Source organism: Vigna unguiculata, chromosome 10 (genome assembly GCF_004118075.2).
Source record: "Vigna unguiculata cultivar IT97K-499-35 chromosome 10, ASM411807v1, whole genome shotgun sequence".
Lineage (NCBI taxonomy): Eukaryota > Viridiplantae > Streptophyta > Magnoliopsida > Fabales > Fabaceae > Vigna > Vigna unguiculata.
The window spans coordinates 5310861-5328419 of NC_040288.1; the positions used below are offsets into that span (position 1 = coordinate 5310861).

General features: G+C 35.1%; 2 protein-coding genes across 2 annotated transcripts; both read left to right on the forward strand.

Moving 5' to 3' along the window:
* Positions 1 to 4765: 4765 nt before the first annotated feature.
* On the forward strand, positions 4766 to 5741 carry LOC114165131 (disease resistance protein RLM3-like). The gene is made up of 2 exons (XM_028049798.1): positions 4766 to 5214; positions 5318 to 5741. The coding sequence occupies exons 1-2, from the start codon at positions 4766 to 4768 to the stop codon at positions 5739 to 5741; spliced, it is 873 nt and encodes a 290-aa protein (XP_027905599.1).
* A 4647-nt stretch (positions 5742 to 10388) lies between these two features.
* Positions 10389 to 13067, forward strand: LOC114167129 (TMV resistance protein N-like). Its single transcript, XM_028052093.1, has 4 exons — positions 10389 to 10972; positions 11051 to 11278; positions 11404 to 12129; positions 12483 to 13067. Exons 1-4 carry the CDS (start codon positions 10445 to 10447, stop codon positions 12945 to 12947), a joined length of 1947 nt encoding a protein of 648 aa, XP_027907894.1. The 5' UTR covers positions 10389 to 10444; the 3' UTR covers positions 12948 to 13067.
* The last annotated feature ends 4492 nt before the right edge of the window (positions 13068 to 17559 follow it).

Sequence of the window (17559 nt, forward strand, 5' to 3'; positions counted from 1 at the left end):
TCATAATATCAAAGCTCACGAATTCAAAATTTTCAAGATTAGACATGTTTAGAACTAGCACACAAAATAATAATAATAATAATCACCACAATAATAATAATAATAACACATAGATGAAAATTGATAAAGCCAAACAATTCTTATAATAAAAATAAGAAATATAAGATAAAATTGTAAATGAATAAAATATTAAAAAGAGTCTAAATTGAGACATGTAGAGCATTGTCATTAGAGAGAGAAAACTCTCACTGACCCTCAACATTTGATTAGAGCATCATGCTGATAACGTGTTATTAAATAAAACTAATAATAGAGAGAAGAAGACAAAAAAGAAGAGAGAATGAGAAATAACTTTTCTTGTGTGTTTTTCTATATATCATTGCTAAAAGGAACCATCTTTATTTATAGATACAAAAGTCAATCTAAAGGATACAACGAATTATAATATCTAATGCATACAATTTAAATAACATCAATAATAATAAATCATGAATAACGGTTAACAAGTTGATGTACATACAGTTATTTCATAGCAATATCTTCAATTATGTTTCATAATTAATAATACTTTGCTTGAGCTTTAGTATTTTTTTTTGAATTTTTGTATAAGAAAAAAATTAATTTTATTGTCTTTGAAAAGCAAATATAATAATTAATTAATTAATTAATAAAAATTGTGGGATGTTACTTTTGATATCATCTTTAAAATATAATCTAAAAGACTTAAACGAGCTGATGAATATCTTTTAATATGCCATTGAACACCATAGTCATATTGGGATGGAGTTAATGGTAATTGTAAGATATAATTTATTCCTATATTTACTACTGTAGCTGGTGGTGGATTGAAGACTGATTTGACATATTAATAAACTTAGAGTGTTTTGGTCCTTAGTTTTATTTATTTTTTCTCTTAAATCAGACAAGACAATTAACGTATGTATTTATATATCACCACTTGTGGATGAAGAGTGATTTAACATATTAATAAACTAAGAGTGGTTTTATCTTTAGTTTTTTTTTCTCTTAAATCAGACACGACAATTAACGTATATATTTATATATTGGTGGTTAACAAAGGTTTTAGTCCATATATTTCTTTTTCATTTTAATTCTTGCAAATATAATACATTTGTTATATATGTCAATTTTTATTTTAAATCCAACCGCATTAGTTTGATGTTATCATGGTCTCTCACTTCAACAATTTCTAACATAAACTAAAAACAACACTCTAAAGTACAAAGATGAAAAAGATAAAAATAGAATTTCGGAGACCAAAAATAAAAATAGACAAGTCAGGGGAAAAACTATGTAGGAACGGGCAAAGTGATTGTTATAAAACTTTTGGGACATATAGTTAAAAGTTTGGAGATGATTAAGAAAGGAAATTTAGTACTCATAAGTTTCATTTTCTCTTCATTAATTTTATCGGTATTTTACATGCAAAGATGTAACAAAATTTTCACTAATTGTTTCAGTCTCACACAGTAACTTATTTTTTATGGCGGTATTAAATTAGTACACAAAAAATTCATTACATTGTTGAAAGTTATACAACTTTCCACGTTTTTCTTGAATTTAGATATGCTAGACTAGCAAGGTAGAATCAATATCGATACTTTAATTTAGACCACGTATCCGTGTCTGATACGTATCTGTGTCCGATACTTTAGGATATTTTAACGATACTTATCGATGAGATATATAATTTATGAAGTCATAGTACACTACAAGAAAAATCATTAAATAATGATTAATTTTATGATAAAAAATAATTATTCACTATATAGTGACCAATTTATGTACCAATTTAACTAACTAAATATTATTGGCAACTAAAATAGTTTCAAAAAGTTGTAATTAGTCTCTAAATTGATAATTAAAATAGTTTTCATTATGAATTGGTTTCTAAATTGGTCATTAACATTAGCTACAAAGGTTTTGACTACCAAAATAATTAGTTTCTAAATTGGTCAATAATATTAGCTACCAAGGCAACAAGTTTGATGAAGGCAACAAGTTTCTAAATTGGTCTACCTCCAACTCACTCATGAAGGCAACAAGTTTGATGACATCCAATCATGTGTGACCGGATGCTTTCAACGTGGAAAAGAAATTTATTTTGTCCCTTATGTTGTTGGGTAAGTCATTTTTGTTAACTTATGAATATAATTTGTCATTTTAATACATAATAATGAATTTATTTTCTTCTCAGACGTCATTGGCAATTACTTGTGGTTTCCCTGCAAGGGAGAACCTTGCTGTGTGGTTTTGCTCTTTGCACCGCCCTCCCCCCAACCATCTTACACAAGTGATAGATCGGTAAGAAACCTGAATCTCAATCTTATGAATATGACATGTTATATAAAATTATCCTAACTTATTTCCTTTATCATAGTTCAATTATTGGACATAACATGTTGTTAGGGAGATCAACGGCTAAGGCAAAATGTCTTGCATGGTGTTCCCTCTAGGTTTGATATTTCTATCCATATATTTATAATTGTTTGATTTGATTTTTTTCCTTAATTAATTTTAATGTTGTTGATATAACATAGTGTAATAGACAAACCGACTCATGTGAGTGCGGTTACTATATATGCAATGGATGACAACAATTGTGCATGCTCATATTACAACTAATTGGAAAACGGTAATATATATTTGAATTAAAACAATTACTTTGCAATATACTAAAGTTTGGTATACTAAAGTTGTCTTTCTATATACTAACTTAACTTAATGTCTTATTTTGCAGACATTCAAGAGTTTTTTGCCAATTCCCGCGAAGTCTATAAAGTTTGGTAGGATAGCATGTGCAATTCATAATTCAAATGTACAATAGTATTGATTAGGATATATGTATTTGGATTGAGTATATTTCAATTATCTTTTAAATGTTTTTGGATTGTGGATGTTTGAGAAAATATTATGTGTTGGTTTGTGCTGCTCTGTAAAAATAATATACATGTTTAAATGTGGGAATAATAATAAAACATAAAATTTATTTTAAAAAAAAGCAGTAGAATAGGCCTCGGTTGTTACCAAGACCAAAGCAAAAAACCACTATATGGCCTCGGTTCTTACCATAACCGAGGCCAAAGACCCTACAAAAATTTTAATTAAAAAAAATTATTTTAAACCTATGGCTTCGGCCCGAGGCAGAAAAGGAACCCTATTGCTCCAGTTTGTTTACAACCAAGACATAAAAGCGACTTTATGGCCTCGGGTGACAACCGAGGCCAACAGGCATCCCTTTTGGCTTCGTCTCAATATGCCTGGGTTCCAAACTCGAGGCAAAATGAGGAAAATAATCGGGACAAAAAGTTCTTACTGCACTGGTGTATACTCTCAACTACAAAATACACTTCTCCAACTACTACTTTCACACTCTACTATTTATACATTTTCTCTGTCCCTTCGTTATCCCTTTAACAACCTTAAAATACTAACATTATTAACTCCAATATACCTCCATAAACATTAATTATCCAAATAAACCGTTTTACTGTATATATGAAAGAAAGTGGTTTTTCTAGCAAACGAAAGTGTAATGTGCTTTATATTTTTGTTTTGCAAAACCCTACTTGAATTCGGCTCTTTGGGAGATGAATTCTAAGTAGTTAATTTTTTTATTAAAAAGTAAAAGAATTTAAAAAATTGTTCTTTTATTAAAATTTTAAAATTTTTGGTTTATTAAAAATAGTTTATTATAAATTTAAAATTTTGTTAGGCTGATGTGAATTTGAAATCAAAAGGATATATTTAATTTAATTTTTATTATTAAGTAAGGAGTAAATAATTTGAAGGAGAAAAATAATAAATAAGATAATTTAAATATATATGGTAATTATGATAATAACATATTATAGTGATGGTTGTTTTATGTAAAGTTAAATTTGAGAGATGTATATTTATTTGATTAAAATATTTATGTAATAAAATTTTTTTTGTTGAGTTAGAAAAAGAAATAAAATAATAATATGGTTGTAGGCGAAATTATTTAAAAGGAAAATTAATGCAAAATTAAAAATTAGGTATATGAATATACAAAACATTTAGAGTTATTTATATTAAAAAATATTTATAGAAAGTACAAAAATAAAAATTTAAATAGATATAGTAAAAAAATTATTTTTTATAGATATTTTAAATACAGAAATATATAGAAATGTTTAATAGAATTTAAAAAAAAACAAATAAAATAGAGAGAGTATAAAAATTTGTTAAAAAAAGTTATTTTAGACAAAAAAAAATGATGAAGTAGACTCGATGTATTTTTTAATATGAAAGTAAAGTTCATATATAATTTAAAAAAAGAAAACTAGAAAAACTTTCACATTCTTTTGTTGTTAAAGTGGGTGTTGGTCTAATTTCTTAATTGGCTAAAGTAAAAAAGGTTTTGCAATGGTCTTAACGCGCTTCCACTACTATTAAAAATACTACTTTTAATGCCTTTGTGTCTGAACATATCATCTATTTGATTGTGTTGTATTATTACTTTCTGTTCTAATACGTCATAGTTATTAGTGTAGGTCCAGTGGAGGAAAATTTTCTCAAAGTGAGTGTTGGCCTAATTTTTTTAACTGGCAAAGTAAAAAAGTTTTGCAATGGTCTTAATGGGTTTCCATGATTCTTCAAGAAGTGCTTTGAATGCTTTCGTGTTTTAGATATCATCGATTTGATTCTCTTCTTCTAACAGTTCATTACCTCAGAAATTCATTCCGTAGAATTTGCGTCTTCATCATCCAAACTTCCAGGGATGTATGATGTGCTCATCAACTTCAATGGAGAGGACATCCGCAACAAATTTATTTCTCATCTCGATTCTGCCCTCTCTACTGTTGGATTCACCACTTTCCTTCATCATGAGAATGCAGTGAAGGCAATGCACATCCAACAACCTATTCTCAATCTGTGTCGGGTAGCAATTGTTGTTTTCACCAAAACCTATTCTGAATCTTGTTGGTGTCTTCATCAGCTTCAACAAATCATTGAATGGAACGAAACTTATTGCCGACATGTTCTGCCCGTATATTACGAAATTCAGCCATCTGATGTACGACTTCAAAAGGGTGAGTTTGGAAAAGCCTTCAAAGCAACTGCAGAACAAACATTTTCAGGACAACAACTGGAACATGGCATGTCCATGTGGAGCCACACACTCACCAAGGCTGCAAATTTATTTGGATGGGATGAGAGCAATTACAGGTAAATCACTCACTCACTCACTTACTCAATAAGCATATTTTAAGTTTGTACTTTAATTTTGGTTATACATGACATTTTCTATAACTGCTATTTGAACTTGAAGGAGTGATGCCGAATTACTGGAGAAAATTGTAAAGAGTGTTTCTAATTTACCAGTCTTGTTGGCTACTAAATTTCCAGTTGGATTACACTCTCAAGTGGAAGATGTGATTCAAACTATCAAAAATAAATCTACGGAAGTTTGTACAATAGGGATATGTGGAGAGGAAGGATCTGGTAAAACCACCCTTGCCAAAGCCATCTACCATCTCGTTCATGGTACATTCATGGATAAAAGTTTCATTGAAGATATTGAACAAATTAGTGAAACAAGAGGGTATGTTCATTTACAAGAACAACTTCTTTCGGATTTGCTAAAAACAAAGGTAGAGATACTTAACGTTGAGATGGGAAGAAGTATGATTCGCGAAAGAGTTTCTGGGAAAAAGGTGCTCATTGTACTTGACGATGTTCCTAATGTTAGATAAACTTAAATGTGTGTAGTTGGTAGTTGGAAGGTGTGTAGTTGGTAGTTGGAAGGTGGGTAGTTAGAAGTTGTTGTATTAATTGTGAGTTTGGTAGTAGTTATATTTAATGAATGTAGTTGAAGGGTAATGTCCAAAGGCCTATAAAAGGACCATGTAGTGTTTCATTTCAAGACACAACAAATCTGAATACAAAGAGTGTTTATCTAGAGAGACTTGTTTGACAACAAATTGGTATCAGAGCTTGAGAGCCTGAGTGTTTGAGTAAGTTAGAGAGTTTGATCGAAATGGCCAGCTTAGCTAACAGCATGCCCCTGCCGAAGTTATCAAAAGGCGTCAGCTATGATAACTGGAGTCTACAAATGAAGGCTCTCCTTGGTTCCCAAGAAGTATGGGAGGTGGTCGAAAATGGGCACCAAGAACCAGAGGATGTTGGAGAAATGACGATAGCCCAGATTGCTACGTTAAAAACAACACGAGCAAAAGACAAAACGGCTTTGTACGTGCTGTACCGAGCTGTTGATGAGTCCGGCTTTGAGAAGATAGCAAATGCTACGTCTTCAAAAGAAGCGTGGGATATTCTGGAAAAGGCATACAAAGGGGATAACCGTGTGAAGCAAGTTCGGCTTCAAACTCTCAGAGGCGAGCTTGAAAGGATGAGGATGAAGGAAGATGAAGGGGTTGCCGAGTACGTCTCCCGAGTTGAGACCGTAGCGAATCAGCTCGGTAGAAATGGAGAGACGCTGCCCGCTTGCCGAGTGGTGGAGAAAATCTTGAGGTCGTTAACCGACGACTTCGAGAATATAGTTTGCGCAATAGAGGAATCAAAGGACTTGACAGCGCTCTCGGTGGAAGAGCTTGCTGGGTCGCTTGAAGCGCATGAGCAGTGGAGAAGGAAGAAGAAGGAAGAGTCCCTTGATCAAGCACTCCAAGCAAAGGCAACCATTAGGGAGAAGAAGGTTCCTTATACTCAGAACACTCGAGGCCGAGGTGGTAGAGGCAGAGGAGGATATGAAAGAAATCAAGAACAGGTCGGCCAACAAAACTGGCGTGGCCGAGGACAAGGTGGAGGTCGTGGTGGTAGAGGCCGAGGAGGCCAGTCGAACAACTCAGGAGTTGAGTGCTTCAAATGCGGTAAGTACGGTCATTTTGCTAAAGACTGCTACTCAGGAGTCAAATGTTACAATTGTGGGAAGGTTGGACATTTCGCGAAGGACTGTCGATCTGAAAGCAAGAAGGAAACGAACTTCCTTTCTGAGGATGCTGAGGAAGAAGGAATATTGATGATGTCCAGGAGATCAGGTGCCGAGCTAAGTCCGAGCTGTTCTGACAACTCAGTTTGGTACCTTGATACAGGAGCAAGCAACCACATGTGTGGGGATGAGAATCTTTTTAAGGAGCTCACCAAAGTTGACGCTGGACACGTATCATTTGGAGATGCATCAAAGGTGGCAGTAAAAGGCCGGGGTACAATCTGGTACCTGCAGAAGAACAACCGAGTTGGAGAAATCAGAGATGTGTACTATGTACCCGATCTCAAGAGCAACATATTGAGCATGGGCCAGCTGATGGAGAAAGGCTACTCGGTTCTGATGAAAGACCGAGTACTATACTTGAAAGATAAGTCAGATCGATTGATTGCTCGAGTAGAGATGAAGAAGAACAGGATGTACAAGCTGGACCTAAAAATAGTCCAAGAAAGGTGCTTGAAACTTGACGTGAAGGATGAAGCTATGATGTGGCACTTCCGGTTTGGCCACTTGCATTTTGGTGGACTAGCTGAGTTGGTAAAAAAGGAGATGGTGCGAGGACTCTCGACGGTGGAGTTTGAAAAGAAATTTTGTGAAGAGTGCGTACTCGGGAAGCATCCAAGGACCTCATTTCCGAGGACTGCCGAGTACCGGGCAAAGGAACAACTCAGATTAATTCACACAGACATTTGTGGACCAATTACCCCTGAATCCTTCAGTGGGAAAAGGTATTTCATTTCTTTCATAGATGATTTTTCAAGAAAAACATGGGTGTATTTTTTGAAGAAGAAATCCGAGGTGTTCCAAGTGTTTAAAAGGTTCAAAGCAATGGTTGAAAAGGAGACCGGCATGCCTATCAAATCTGTTAGGTCTGACCGAGGAGGCGAGTTCATCTCATCCGAGCTCATGAAGTATTGTGAGGAGCAAGGAATAAGAAGATTTCTGACAGCACCATACTCACCCCAACAGAATGGAGTAGCTGAGAGGAAAAATCGAACCATACTTGACATGGTTCGTACAATGTTGAAAAGCAAGAACTTGCCTAAGGAGTTCTGGGCGGAAGCAGTGCAATGTGCCATCTATGTGCAAAATAGATGTCCACATGCTAAGTTGAATGAAAAGACACCACAAGAAGTCTGGAGTGGAAGAAAGCCGAGTGTGTCTCACCTCAAAGTGTTTGGCAGCATTGCTTATGGTCATGTTCCAGCTCAACAAAGGACCAAACTTGAAGATCGGAGCAAGAAGTATGTGTTTATTGGGTACGATGAAAAAACCAAGGCGTATAGGTTGTTCAACCCAATAACAAAGAAGGTGATTATGAGCCGAGATGTTCAAGTTGATGAAGAGAGTGAGTGGAAGTGGAACAACTCGGAGAAAGAGTCTAGAAGCTTGGAAGTAGATACACCACCAGCTGTGAGAGATCATGAGACTTCTGATGAAGAAGATGAACCTCTACAGCCTAGAGCACGAAGCTTGCAAGACATATACAACTCGACTGACGAAGTACATGTTGTATGTTTCTTGGCAGATTCGGAAGACTTGAACTTTGAAGAGGCCGTGCAGGAGGAGAAGTGGCAAATTGCAATGAATGAAGAGATCGGAGCAATCGAACGAAACAACACGTGGGAGCTAACCGATTTGCCCAAAGGAGCTCGGCCTATTGGCGTAAAGTGGGTGTACAAGAAGAAAACAAACGCTGAAGGAGAAGTTGAGCGATATAAAGCTCGACTCGTAGTGAAGGGGTACAAGCAGAAGGAAGGAATAGACTATGACGAAGTATTCGCTCCAGTGACGAGGATGGAAACAATCAGATTGTTGATTTCCTTAGCAGCTCAACACAGATGGACAATCTTGCAGATGGATGTGAAGTCAGCATTTCTGAATGGAGTCTTGGAAGAGGAAGTATATGTTGAACAACCACTTGGATACATGCGAAGAGGCGAAGAGAAGAAAGTCCTGAGATTGAAGAAGGCACTTTATGGCCTGAAGCAAGCTCCACGAGCATGGAATGAAAGAATCGACACTTACTTCAAGAAGAATGGGTATGAGCAGTGCCCTTATGAACATGCTCTTTACATAAAGAAGAAAGGAGGAGATGTGATGTTCATTGCCCTATATGTCGATGATCTTATCTTCACAGGGAATAATGCTGAGTTAATTGAAGCATTTAAAGAAGTGATGAAGAAGGAGTTCGAGATGACCGACTTAGGTCTTATGAAGTATTTCCTTGGTTTGGAAGTCATTCAAGGGAAGGACGGTATCTTTGTGTCGCAGGAAAGGTATGCTGAGGAGGTCTTAAAGAAGTTCAAGATGACAAGTTGCAACCCGGTTTCCACCCCTATGGAACCTGGCACAAAACTTTCTAAGTATGCAGATGGAGACCGAGTTGATGCAAGCAAATACCGAAGTCTGATTGGAAGTCTCAGGTATCTTACAAATACTAGACCAGATTTAATGCTGAGTGTTGGAATAGCAAGTCGATATATGGAGGAACCAAGGTATACTCATTGGAAGGCCTTAAAGAGAATTCTAAGGTATGTGAGAGGAACTGTGTCACTTGGTCTGATGTATACTAGGACGGATGATTACCGACTAGTTGGCTACTCAGACAGTGATTGGTGTGGAGATGTTGATGACCGGAAAAGCACGTCTGGATATGTATTCTTCATGGGGAGCACAGCGTTCACCTGGCTTTCAAAGAAACAGCCCATTGTAACACTGTCAACATGTGAAGCAGAGTACGTTGCAGCATCCTGGAGTGTCTGCCATGCAGTTTGGCTTAGAAACCTTCTAAGCAAACTGGAATTGAAGCAAGAAAAGGGGACTGTGATCCGAGTTGATAACAAGTCGGCCATTGAATTGGCAAAGAACCCGGTCAATCATGAGAGAAGCAAGCACATTGACGTTCGATTTCACTTCATCCGAGAACAAGTGAAAGAAGGAAATGTAGAGTTGGAGCACGTTGAAAGTCGTGCACAAGCTGCAGATATGTTTACAAAGCCGCTGCCATCCTCTCTGTTTGAGAACAACAAGATGATACTTGGAATGAAGGACAAGAAGAGCATTTAAGTTTATGGGGGGATTTTGTTAGATAAACTTAAATGTGTGTAGTTGGTAGTTGGAAGGTGTGTAGTTGGTAGTTGGAAGGTGGGTAGTTAGAAGTTGTTGTATTAATTGTGAGTTTGGTAGTAGTTATATTTAATGAATGTAGTTGAAGGGTAATGTCCAAAGGCCTATAAAAGGACCATGTAGTGTTTCATTTCAAGACACAACAAATCTGAATACAAAGAGTGTTTATCTAGAGAGACTTGTTTGTCAACACCTAACGTTTATGAGTTATTAGACCTTTCGGAATGTCGTGAGTGGTTTGGTGAAGGAACTGTAATAATTGTTTCAACAAGAGATGCAAACCTACTGAGGATACATAAAATTGATTCTATCTTTAGGGTAAAGGTAATGAACCAAAAGGAGTCTCTTGAGCTTCTCAGTTGGCACGCATTTAGAGAAGCAAAACCAAAAGAAGAATATCATTACCTTGCAAGAAGCGTGCTTTCTTATTGTAGAGGACTACCTTTAGCTCTTGAAGTCGTTGGAAGTTGTTTATTTGAAAGGACCGAAGAAGAATGGGATATTGTATTGTCAAGATTACGAAAAATGACATATCATATATGGAAAATAAGCTTTTACTGTTTAGGCAATCAAATGGAAAGGGATTTATTCCTTGATGTATGTTGTTGCTTTGTTGGTGAAGACATAGCCTATGCTACGAGGATTCTAAATGGCTGTGGAGTAGACGCTGATAGTGGAATAAGAGTTCTCATAGATCGTAACCTCATAAAACTTAAAAAGAACAATAAACTTGGAATGCATCCTTTGCTACAAGAAATGGGAAGACATATTATTCGTGAAATTCGTCAAGAGGAAATGTGGAAGGAGCGGCGACTGCGGTTTGATGGTGCAGAATATGTATTGACAGATAATACAGTAAGAACATTCTTTTCTCGGAAACGTTTTCGTTCTCATGTTCAATGTATTTGATTTTCTTTGCTCTTTTAATCACAGAAGACAGGAACCATTGAGCGATTGCCTTTGAAACTGCGTTCAGGTAGAAGAGAACTATCAAGACTGCTGAAAGCCGCTGTAAATTCTGATTACCTTTCTCCGAAACTAAGATGGATCCGTTTGCAAGGGTTTTCTTCACAACACCTATCTAATAGCTTTAATGTGGATCATGCAATAGCGATTGATTTAAAACACAGTCTTCTCCGATTCGTCTGGACAGAACCACAGGTTTTCATTACGTTGCATTTTCTATGAAATACAAAGCTTAACCAAAATAAAAATAATAACTGACAACTCTTTCACTTTTATTTTCTTTTTTAATATTTGCCAAATAAAGAATTGTTTTGGTGTAGGTTTTGAGGGGGTTAAAAGTCCTTATTCTTAGTCACTCCAAGAATTTAACACAAACCCCTGACTTTTCTGGGCTACCAAGTCTTGAAAAGCTCATTCTCAAGGATTGTTCAGGATTGCGCAAAGTTCATCAATCTATTGGATGTCTCAGCCATCTAACACTGCTAAATTTGAAGGACTGTACAAGTCTAAGAAATCTCCCTAGAGATATATGTAAGTTGAAATCTTTAAAAACTCTCATTCTCTCTGGGTGTCCCATGATTGACCTATCGGAAAAAGATGTAGTGGAAATGGAATCTCTTATAACTCTAATTGCTGAAAATACAACTATGAAACATGTGCCTTTTTCGATTCTAAACTCGAAAAGCATTGGACATATCTCCCTACGTGGATTTGAAGGATTGCCCCGAAATCTTTTTCCTTCTATCATTCGGTCTTGGCTATCGCCAGAAATGAATTCCATATCTTATATTCATTCGTCGTTCATGGATATTGATAATTGTTGGGATGATATTGCGTCATTGCTTAGCAGCCTGAAAAATCTTCGAAGTATTTTGGTGCAATGTGATACCGACTTCCAACTATCTAACCAAGTAAAAAGTATTGTGGTCGAATATTTCGCAAATTTTACCGAATCAGGAATTTCAAAGCAGCAATTCAGGTCTCCTTTGATTGGTCTTGGAACATACCATGAATTCTTCAATGCTGTTACCGATAACATCTCCGAGGTTCTTCTCTAGCTTTCCCTTTGTTTATTACCTTCACCACCATTTTAGGTATTGATTAAGAGAACAGAAAATAATCCTAATGAACTATATCTAATAGAAACCAATTCTAAACTTTTAGCACACTTGGCTTCTACAGCTGCACAACTCAACTCACTCAAAAGTGTATGATTTTAATAATCAAACAACCAAGTGAATGTGCTTCATGATTGTTTTTTTTCCCAGTGATCGATATAGAAAAATAAAACTAAGAAGAAAATAGAAATGCATTACTGACCAAATTTATTTAACTTAATTACCTTTTATAGGTTTTAATTATGTACTAAATTCTGTAACTTTTATCTCTCATGGTACAGGCATTGGTAAACAGTGAGTGTAGTAATGTCTCTCTTCCAGGTGATAACCTTCCTTATTGGTTGGCCTATATGGGTGAGGGATACTCTGTTTCTTTCACTGTGCCTAGAGATCGTGACATCAAAGGATTGGCTTTATGTGTTGTTTATTTGTCAACCCCTGAAATCGTGGCAATTGATTATCTTAGAAGTGTCTTAATTGTTAATCACACAAAGTGCACATTGCAGATACACAACCATGGCACAGTAATTTCCTTTAATGATACAGACTGGCATGGTATAATGTCAAATTTGGGAGCTGGAGACAAGGTGGAGATTTTTGTTGCTTTTGGTCACGGATTGGTGGTCAAGAACACAATACTCTATCTTATATGTGATGAGTCAGATTACTTGAGAAAAGAGCTAGAGTCAAAGATGAATTCTCTTCTTAGATTTATAATGAAAATTGTAATGTGTGACTTCTCATAAGTCATTGATCTAGATTAATAGTTTATCTCTCTAACATGTGTGTCTGTGTAGTTGAAGATCTCTTGGACAATTGACTTTTGTCTCTGATCAGACATCTATGAAACCTCGTCTAGTGCATTATCAAACAATGTCTGACTTCAAAATTTTTCATGTATCCAAATCTAATGAACTTAATCAAGTCATAGTGATAAAAAATATTTGTAGATAATCAAATATATGTCAAAGGATTTCATAAACAATTTATATATATTTGTAAAATGAAGTGTTTTAAATTATGAACCATCTCTTTATTTCTGGACAAGGAAACACACATTTTTTTTAATCAAATTATCATATACGTGTTTGATTTCACTTAGTTGTGTACACCTACATATATTTTTGAATTGTTTCCATCAACATGAAAGAAGGCTAGATCTACAAAATGTATAAAAAATCTTATCAGAGCTTTCCCTTTTGAGCATCTACCATGCAGAAGATGAAGATGTGATTTAAAGCTTATACATGGATTTAATGAAACAAGAGATTTCAAGTTTAAAGCTCCAAAATTCATTTTCCAAAATATATAACCAGCTACAATAATAAATTGCAGGGAAACCAGATTCACAATGTTTCTTAAATGTCTTTTTATTAGTCGTGTAGTTTGTTCTTTGGTGGGAGTGAGAAAATCAATGTAATATTCTTCAAGCAATGATGTTTGTCTCTTTTGAGCTTAAACTGTGTTCTCTGTTGAGAGTTTCTCTTTTTTATTCTTCAAAGATTTTAATCTCAAGAGAAGATTAAGAAGGTATAATCTAAAGAGGTTTGTGTGCCCGATTTAACCTAAAGTGGTTTGTGTACTCGGTATAACTTAGAGACACCGTGTACTCATTGTAAATTTCTTTGATTAGTGGAACATCGTAAGTATGTCTAAGAGAGAACTAGACGTAACTCAAAGTTGCGATAAACTAATAAAAGTGTTTTTATATCATTTATCTACTTGGTCTCTAATGGGTCGCCATTAATGGCTTGAAGTCACTGTCCTTTACCGCAATTTCTGCGGACAGTTGTTGGACATCAATAGCAACCTCTTTCAAGCGTGATAACTCAGTGAAAATCTCCTTCAAACAAGTATTCTCCGCCATTAAAATGAAAGCACCAATGAAATATGGTATTTCAATAGAACAGCAATGAAGCAGAGAAAAAATATCTATAGAGAATAAAAATTATGTGATGGCTATTCTAGTACACTTGTTCAACCAAAAGAACAATAGAGAATAGAGTCAGAGAGAGAAAGAATTCTAGTACACGAACCCCCTTTCTCTAAAAGGTTACCACTTTTTAAACTAACGAATACCCCACTGAAAATCTTTAATCCTTGTGTTGACGCTCTTGGGTCATGTGTGCTGGGGAGTTCGGTTTGATGACAATTTGTCATTAACTACAACTTTAAATTTAGGTTGTCACTTACAGAATTTAATGACAATGTTCAACATGATATTGTAGTTGTATTTGTTGGGATGTAGTGCAGGAGATTGTAGAGTATATTGTTCGGGTGTACTTAGTTTGATGCTGTTGAATCTGTCATGTATAAGTTAAGTTTATCAATTAATGGTCACTTCTGGACTTGATCCTAATGCACTTAGTTTTCTCGTTTGTTTTACTTCTATTATCATATTTCAAATCACGTTTCATATCTTCTGAAACTGCAAACTTCTCAGCATCCTTTATTAGTGTATCTCATAGGTGCAACAATTGAAAAAGAAATATGTTGGTAAGTCAAAAATATTGTTGACTTCTATGAAATTAGTGCATTTATTAATTATATATGCTAATTAAGTCATCTTTATATATACTTAGTGTTATAAATGAATATTCAATATACCTCTATATTTATAGTGTTATAAATGGATATTTAGTGTTACACATCTACCTCTATCTATAGGTATTCCATATCTCTTAAATGTTGTCTCTCTTACGAACATCCTTCACCATCTTTTCCGTCACTTTCTTTCATAATAACGTCTTTCATCACTTAGATTGGTGCTTATGTTTGTTTACATAGTATCAAATAATCTTTTGAGAAGAAGGCCAAAATATGCTATATATGGGAAAAAAAATATAAGAAGAACAACATAAGGAAAAGGAAAAGTAGTTGAGTAAGGAAATTGCGTAACATGACCACTGAAGATACGGGGAGAGACTTTTATGAGATGTCAAAAGTTTGGCCTGAGGCAGATGGTCTCTCCCTAGTTAGAAGGTTTTGTTTATGGAGTCAACTTTCTACACCATCGTTGAAAAAGGAGACACCTTAACGAAATCATCTAGTTGTTCGTAGGATGCATCCTCTGCTTTTGCCTTATCATCAACTATCAAACAAAGTCAACAAAGGTCGTCTAAAGGACAGAGACACACGTTATCTTCAGGAAACCTAAGCACCTAAATTATATTTTGCTTTTTTTACTATGCATAGGCACAATTGTATCATGTTAGCCTCGTTTATCTATTAGTTGTGTAGGGGTGGACAAAAGATCCATTTATGCCAAAACTTTTACTCTAATCCGATTCATTTGAAATATATTTTATTAAATATTCAATTCATTTAAAGTCTATTTTATTAAATCTAGAATTTAATATGATCCAATCTAAAAATTTATTTTATCCGCCTTAGACCGAGAGTCAAAATAGGTTGATCCGAAACGAATGTTAAGATGGTTGGATCTAGACCAAGTATCTAGATGGATTCGCCGAGTCGAAGGCTGAGATGACTATCCTGATTGAGACAAGTTACGTTGGATCGACAACACAAATTTTACAAAATTTAATTTAATTTGTTTTTATTAAAAAAATAAATTTTAGATTTAAAACTTGATCCAAATATTTGAATCTTAATTTAATATTTAATCAAAATATTTTGATATAAATTTAAAAAAAAATCAAAAACTAGTTCTACAAGAAAAATATATTTGGATCCAAAATTCGAACCATAAATTATTTGGATTTCTATTGGATCCGAATTGGATCTTTAAAATTCCAATTCATGCCCACCATTTGCATTGTACCTATTTATTTTCTCTATGGCTTTACTTTTACGGTGTGAGAAAAATATGCAACACTATGGGCATTTTAGAAACACACCATCTACCCCTTTTATCGTTAGAAATATATATGGTGAATTTGGCAAGGAAAAGTTGCGCATAACAAGATTTCTCTTTTTGGTTATATATTGAAATTCTTCAAAATCCAATTTGAAATTAAAATTATTTACTCTCAATTTGAATTTCCCACATTATTATATGTCAAAAGGAAAATTGAAATCATTTCATATATGTGTATGAACACTGAAAATAAGAGCAAAGCATTAAAACCCATTTTCCACCCGTCCTTCTCCTTAGTTTTTGCTTATACATGGGACCATCTGTAATGTCCCATTTTAATAAATAAACTTAATTAAATGACACGTCATACATAAACAATATTCCGAGCAAAGGTTTGGACTATAACTCACTCCTTAAGAATATCCAAGAGTTTTAAAAGAAAATCCTAAGGCACATCACGATGCCAATACGCACAGGATACATAATCCAACAGTAATACAATTAAGATTGAAAACAAGTTAATACATAGGCCATATCCCTAAGAGAAAATCCACTAAGCGGGAACCAACCTAGGCGAACTAAGCAGCAGAGTCACAATTTCCATGTTGACCGCGAGAACCTCTCGCATCTGCTCACATCAATAAATTGATGATCATCGCAAGAGGAGAAGAACCGCATACAAGGCAACCAACAAGAAAACAAGGTAAGCTAGAGTAGAAAACAGTTTATCATACAGTCACATGCTATTACACAATCCAAGCAGTCTATATCATCCAAAACATGTTATGACTTCTCAAAGAATACACTAGACTCAGACTCGACTCATCCGGATACATATAATCTAGACAGATTCAGCGGATGCTTACACTTGTGGTGGATTATCCTGCTCACCTCCGAGCTAAGTGTTACAAGTGTTACAATGTCTCAATCCCCCACACACAAGGTTAGCCCTTAATGAGTTTCAGGCCTCTTGCTACTCTTACCACAAGAGTCAGTCCGCTCTATGTGAGACTAACTGACTCCTTAGAGCGTCAGGATGCAACCTTACCATGAATCCTTACCAAGTTATATACATGGGGCACCACCATGAACTCCCACTAACAAGGATCATGGAATTACGTTCCGACCACTAAAGCACCACCATGGGGTCTCACCTAGAGGCTCATGGGATTACGTACTGACCACAGACCAATCATACTCAATCAATCAAGTAATATTTATCATGCACATAAATCTCATGTCAACCTCTATAACCAATCCTCATTCACATCACATGTTGAGTCCATACCAACTCATCCTTCCCAAACCATGAATATAGAATTTCATCTCATACCAATATCATGCCACTTTAATTACCAACCATCTCATACATGCCACATGCCAAGGTCATGTTAAACTTATCAATCACAGACCATAAACAATTCTACTCATACCCATTCGCCCAATTCATGCTTTTAAAAGTAATTGAATCAATCCACAAGTTCAAGTTAAAGTAAGGAATTAAAATTCTGCAGCAATTCTCGCTTAAGCTAGACTGA

Coding starts and splice junctions, on each gene's coding strand:
- LOC114165131 (XM_028049798.1), top strand. CDS start 4,766: ATGTATGATGTGCTCATCAACTTCAATGGAGAGGACATCCGCAACAAA. Junction 5,215..5,317: donor TGGGATGAGAGCAATTACAG/GTAAATCACTCA, acceptor TTGAACTTGAAG/GAGTGATGCCGAATTACTGG.
- LOC114167129 (XM_028052093.1), top strand. CDS start 10,445: ATGAACCAAAAGGAGTCTCTTGAGCTTCTCAGTTGGCACGCATTTAGA. Junction 10,973..11,050: donor ATGTATTGACAGATAATACA/GTAAGAACATTC, acceptor TTTTAATCACAG/AAGACAGGAACCATTGAGCG. Junction 11,279..11,403: donor TCGTCTGGACAGAACCACAG/GTTTTCATTACG, acceptor GTTTTGGTGTAG/GTTTTGAGGGGGTTAAAAGT.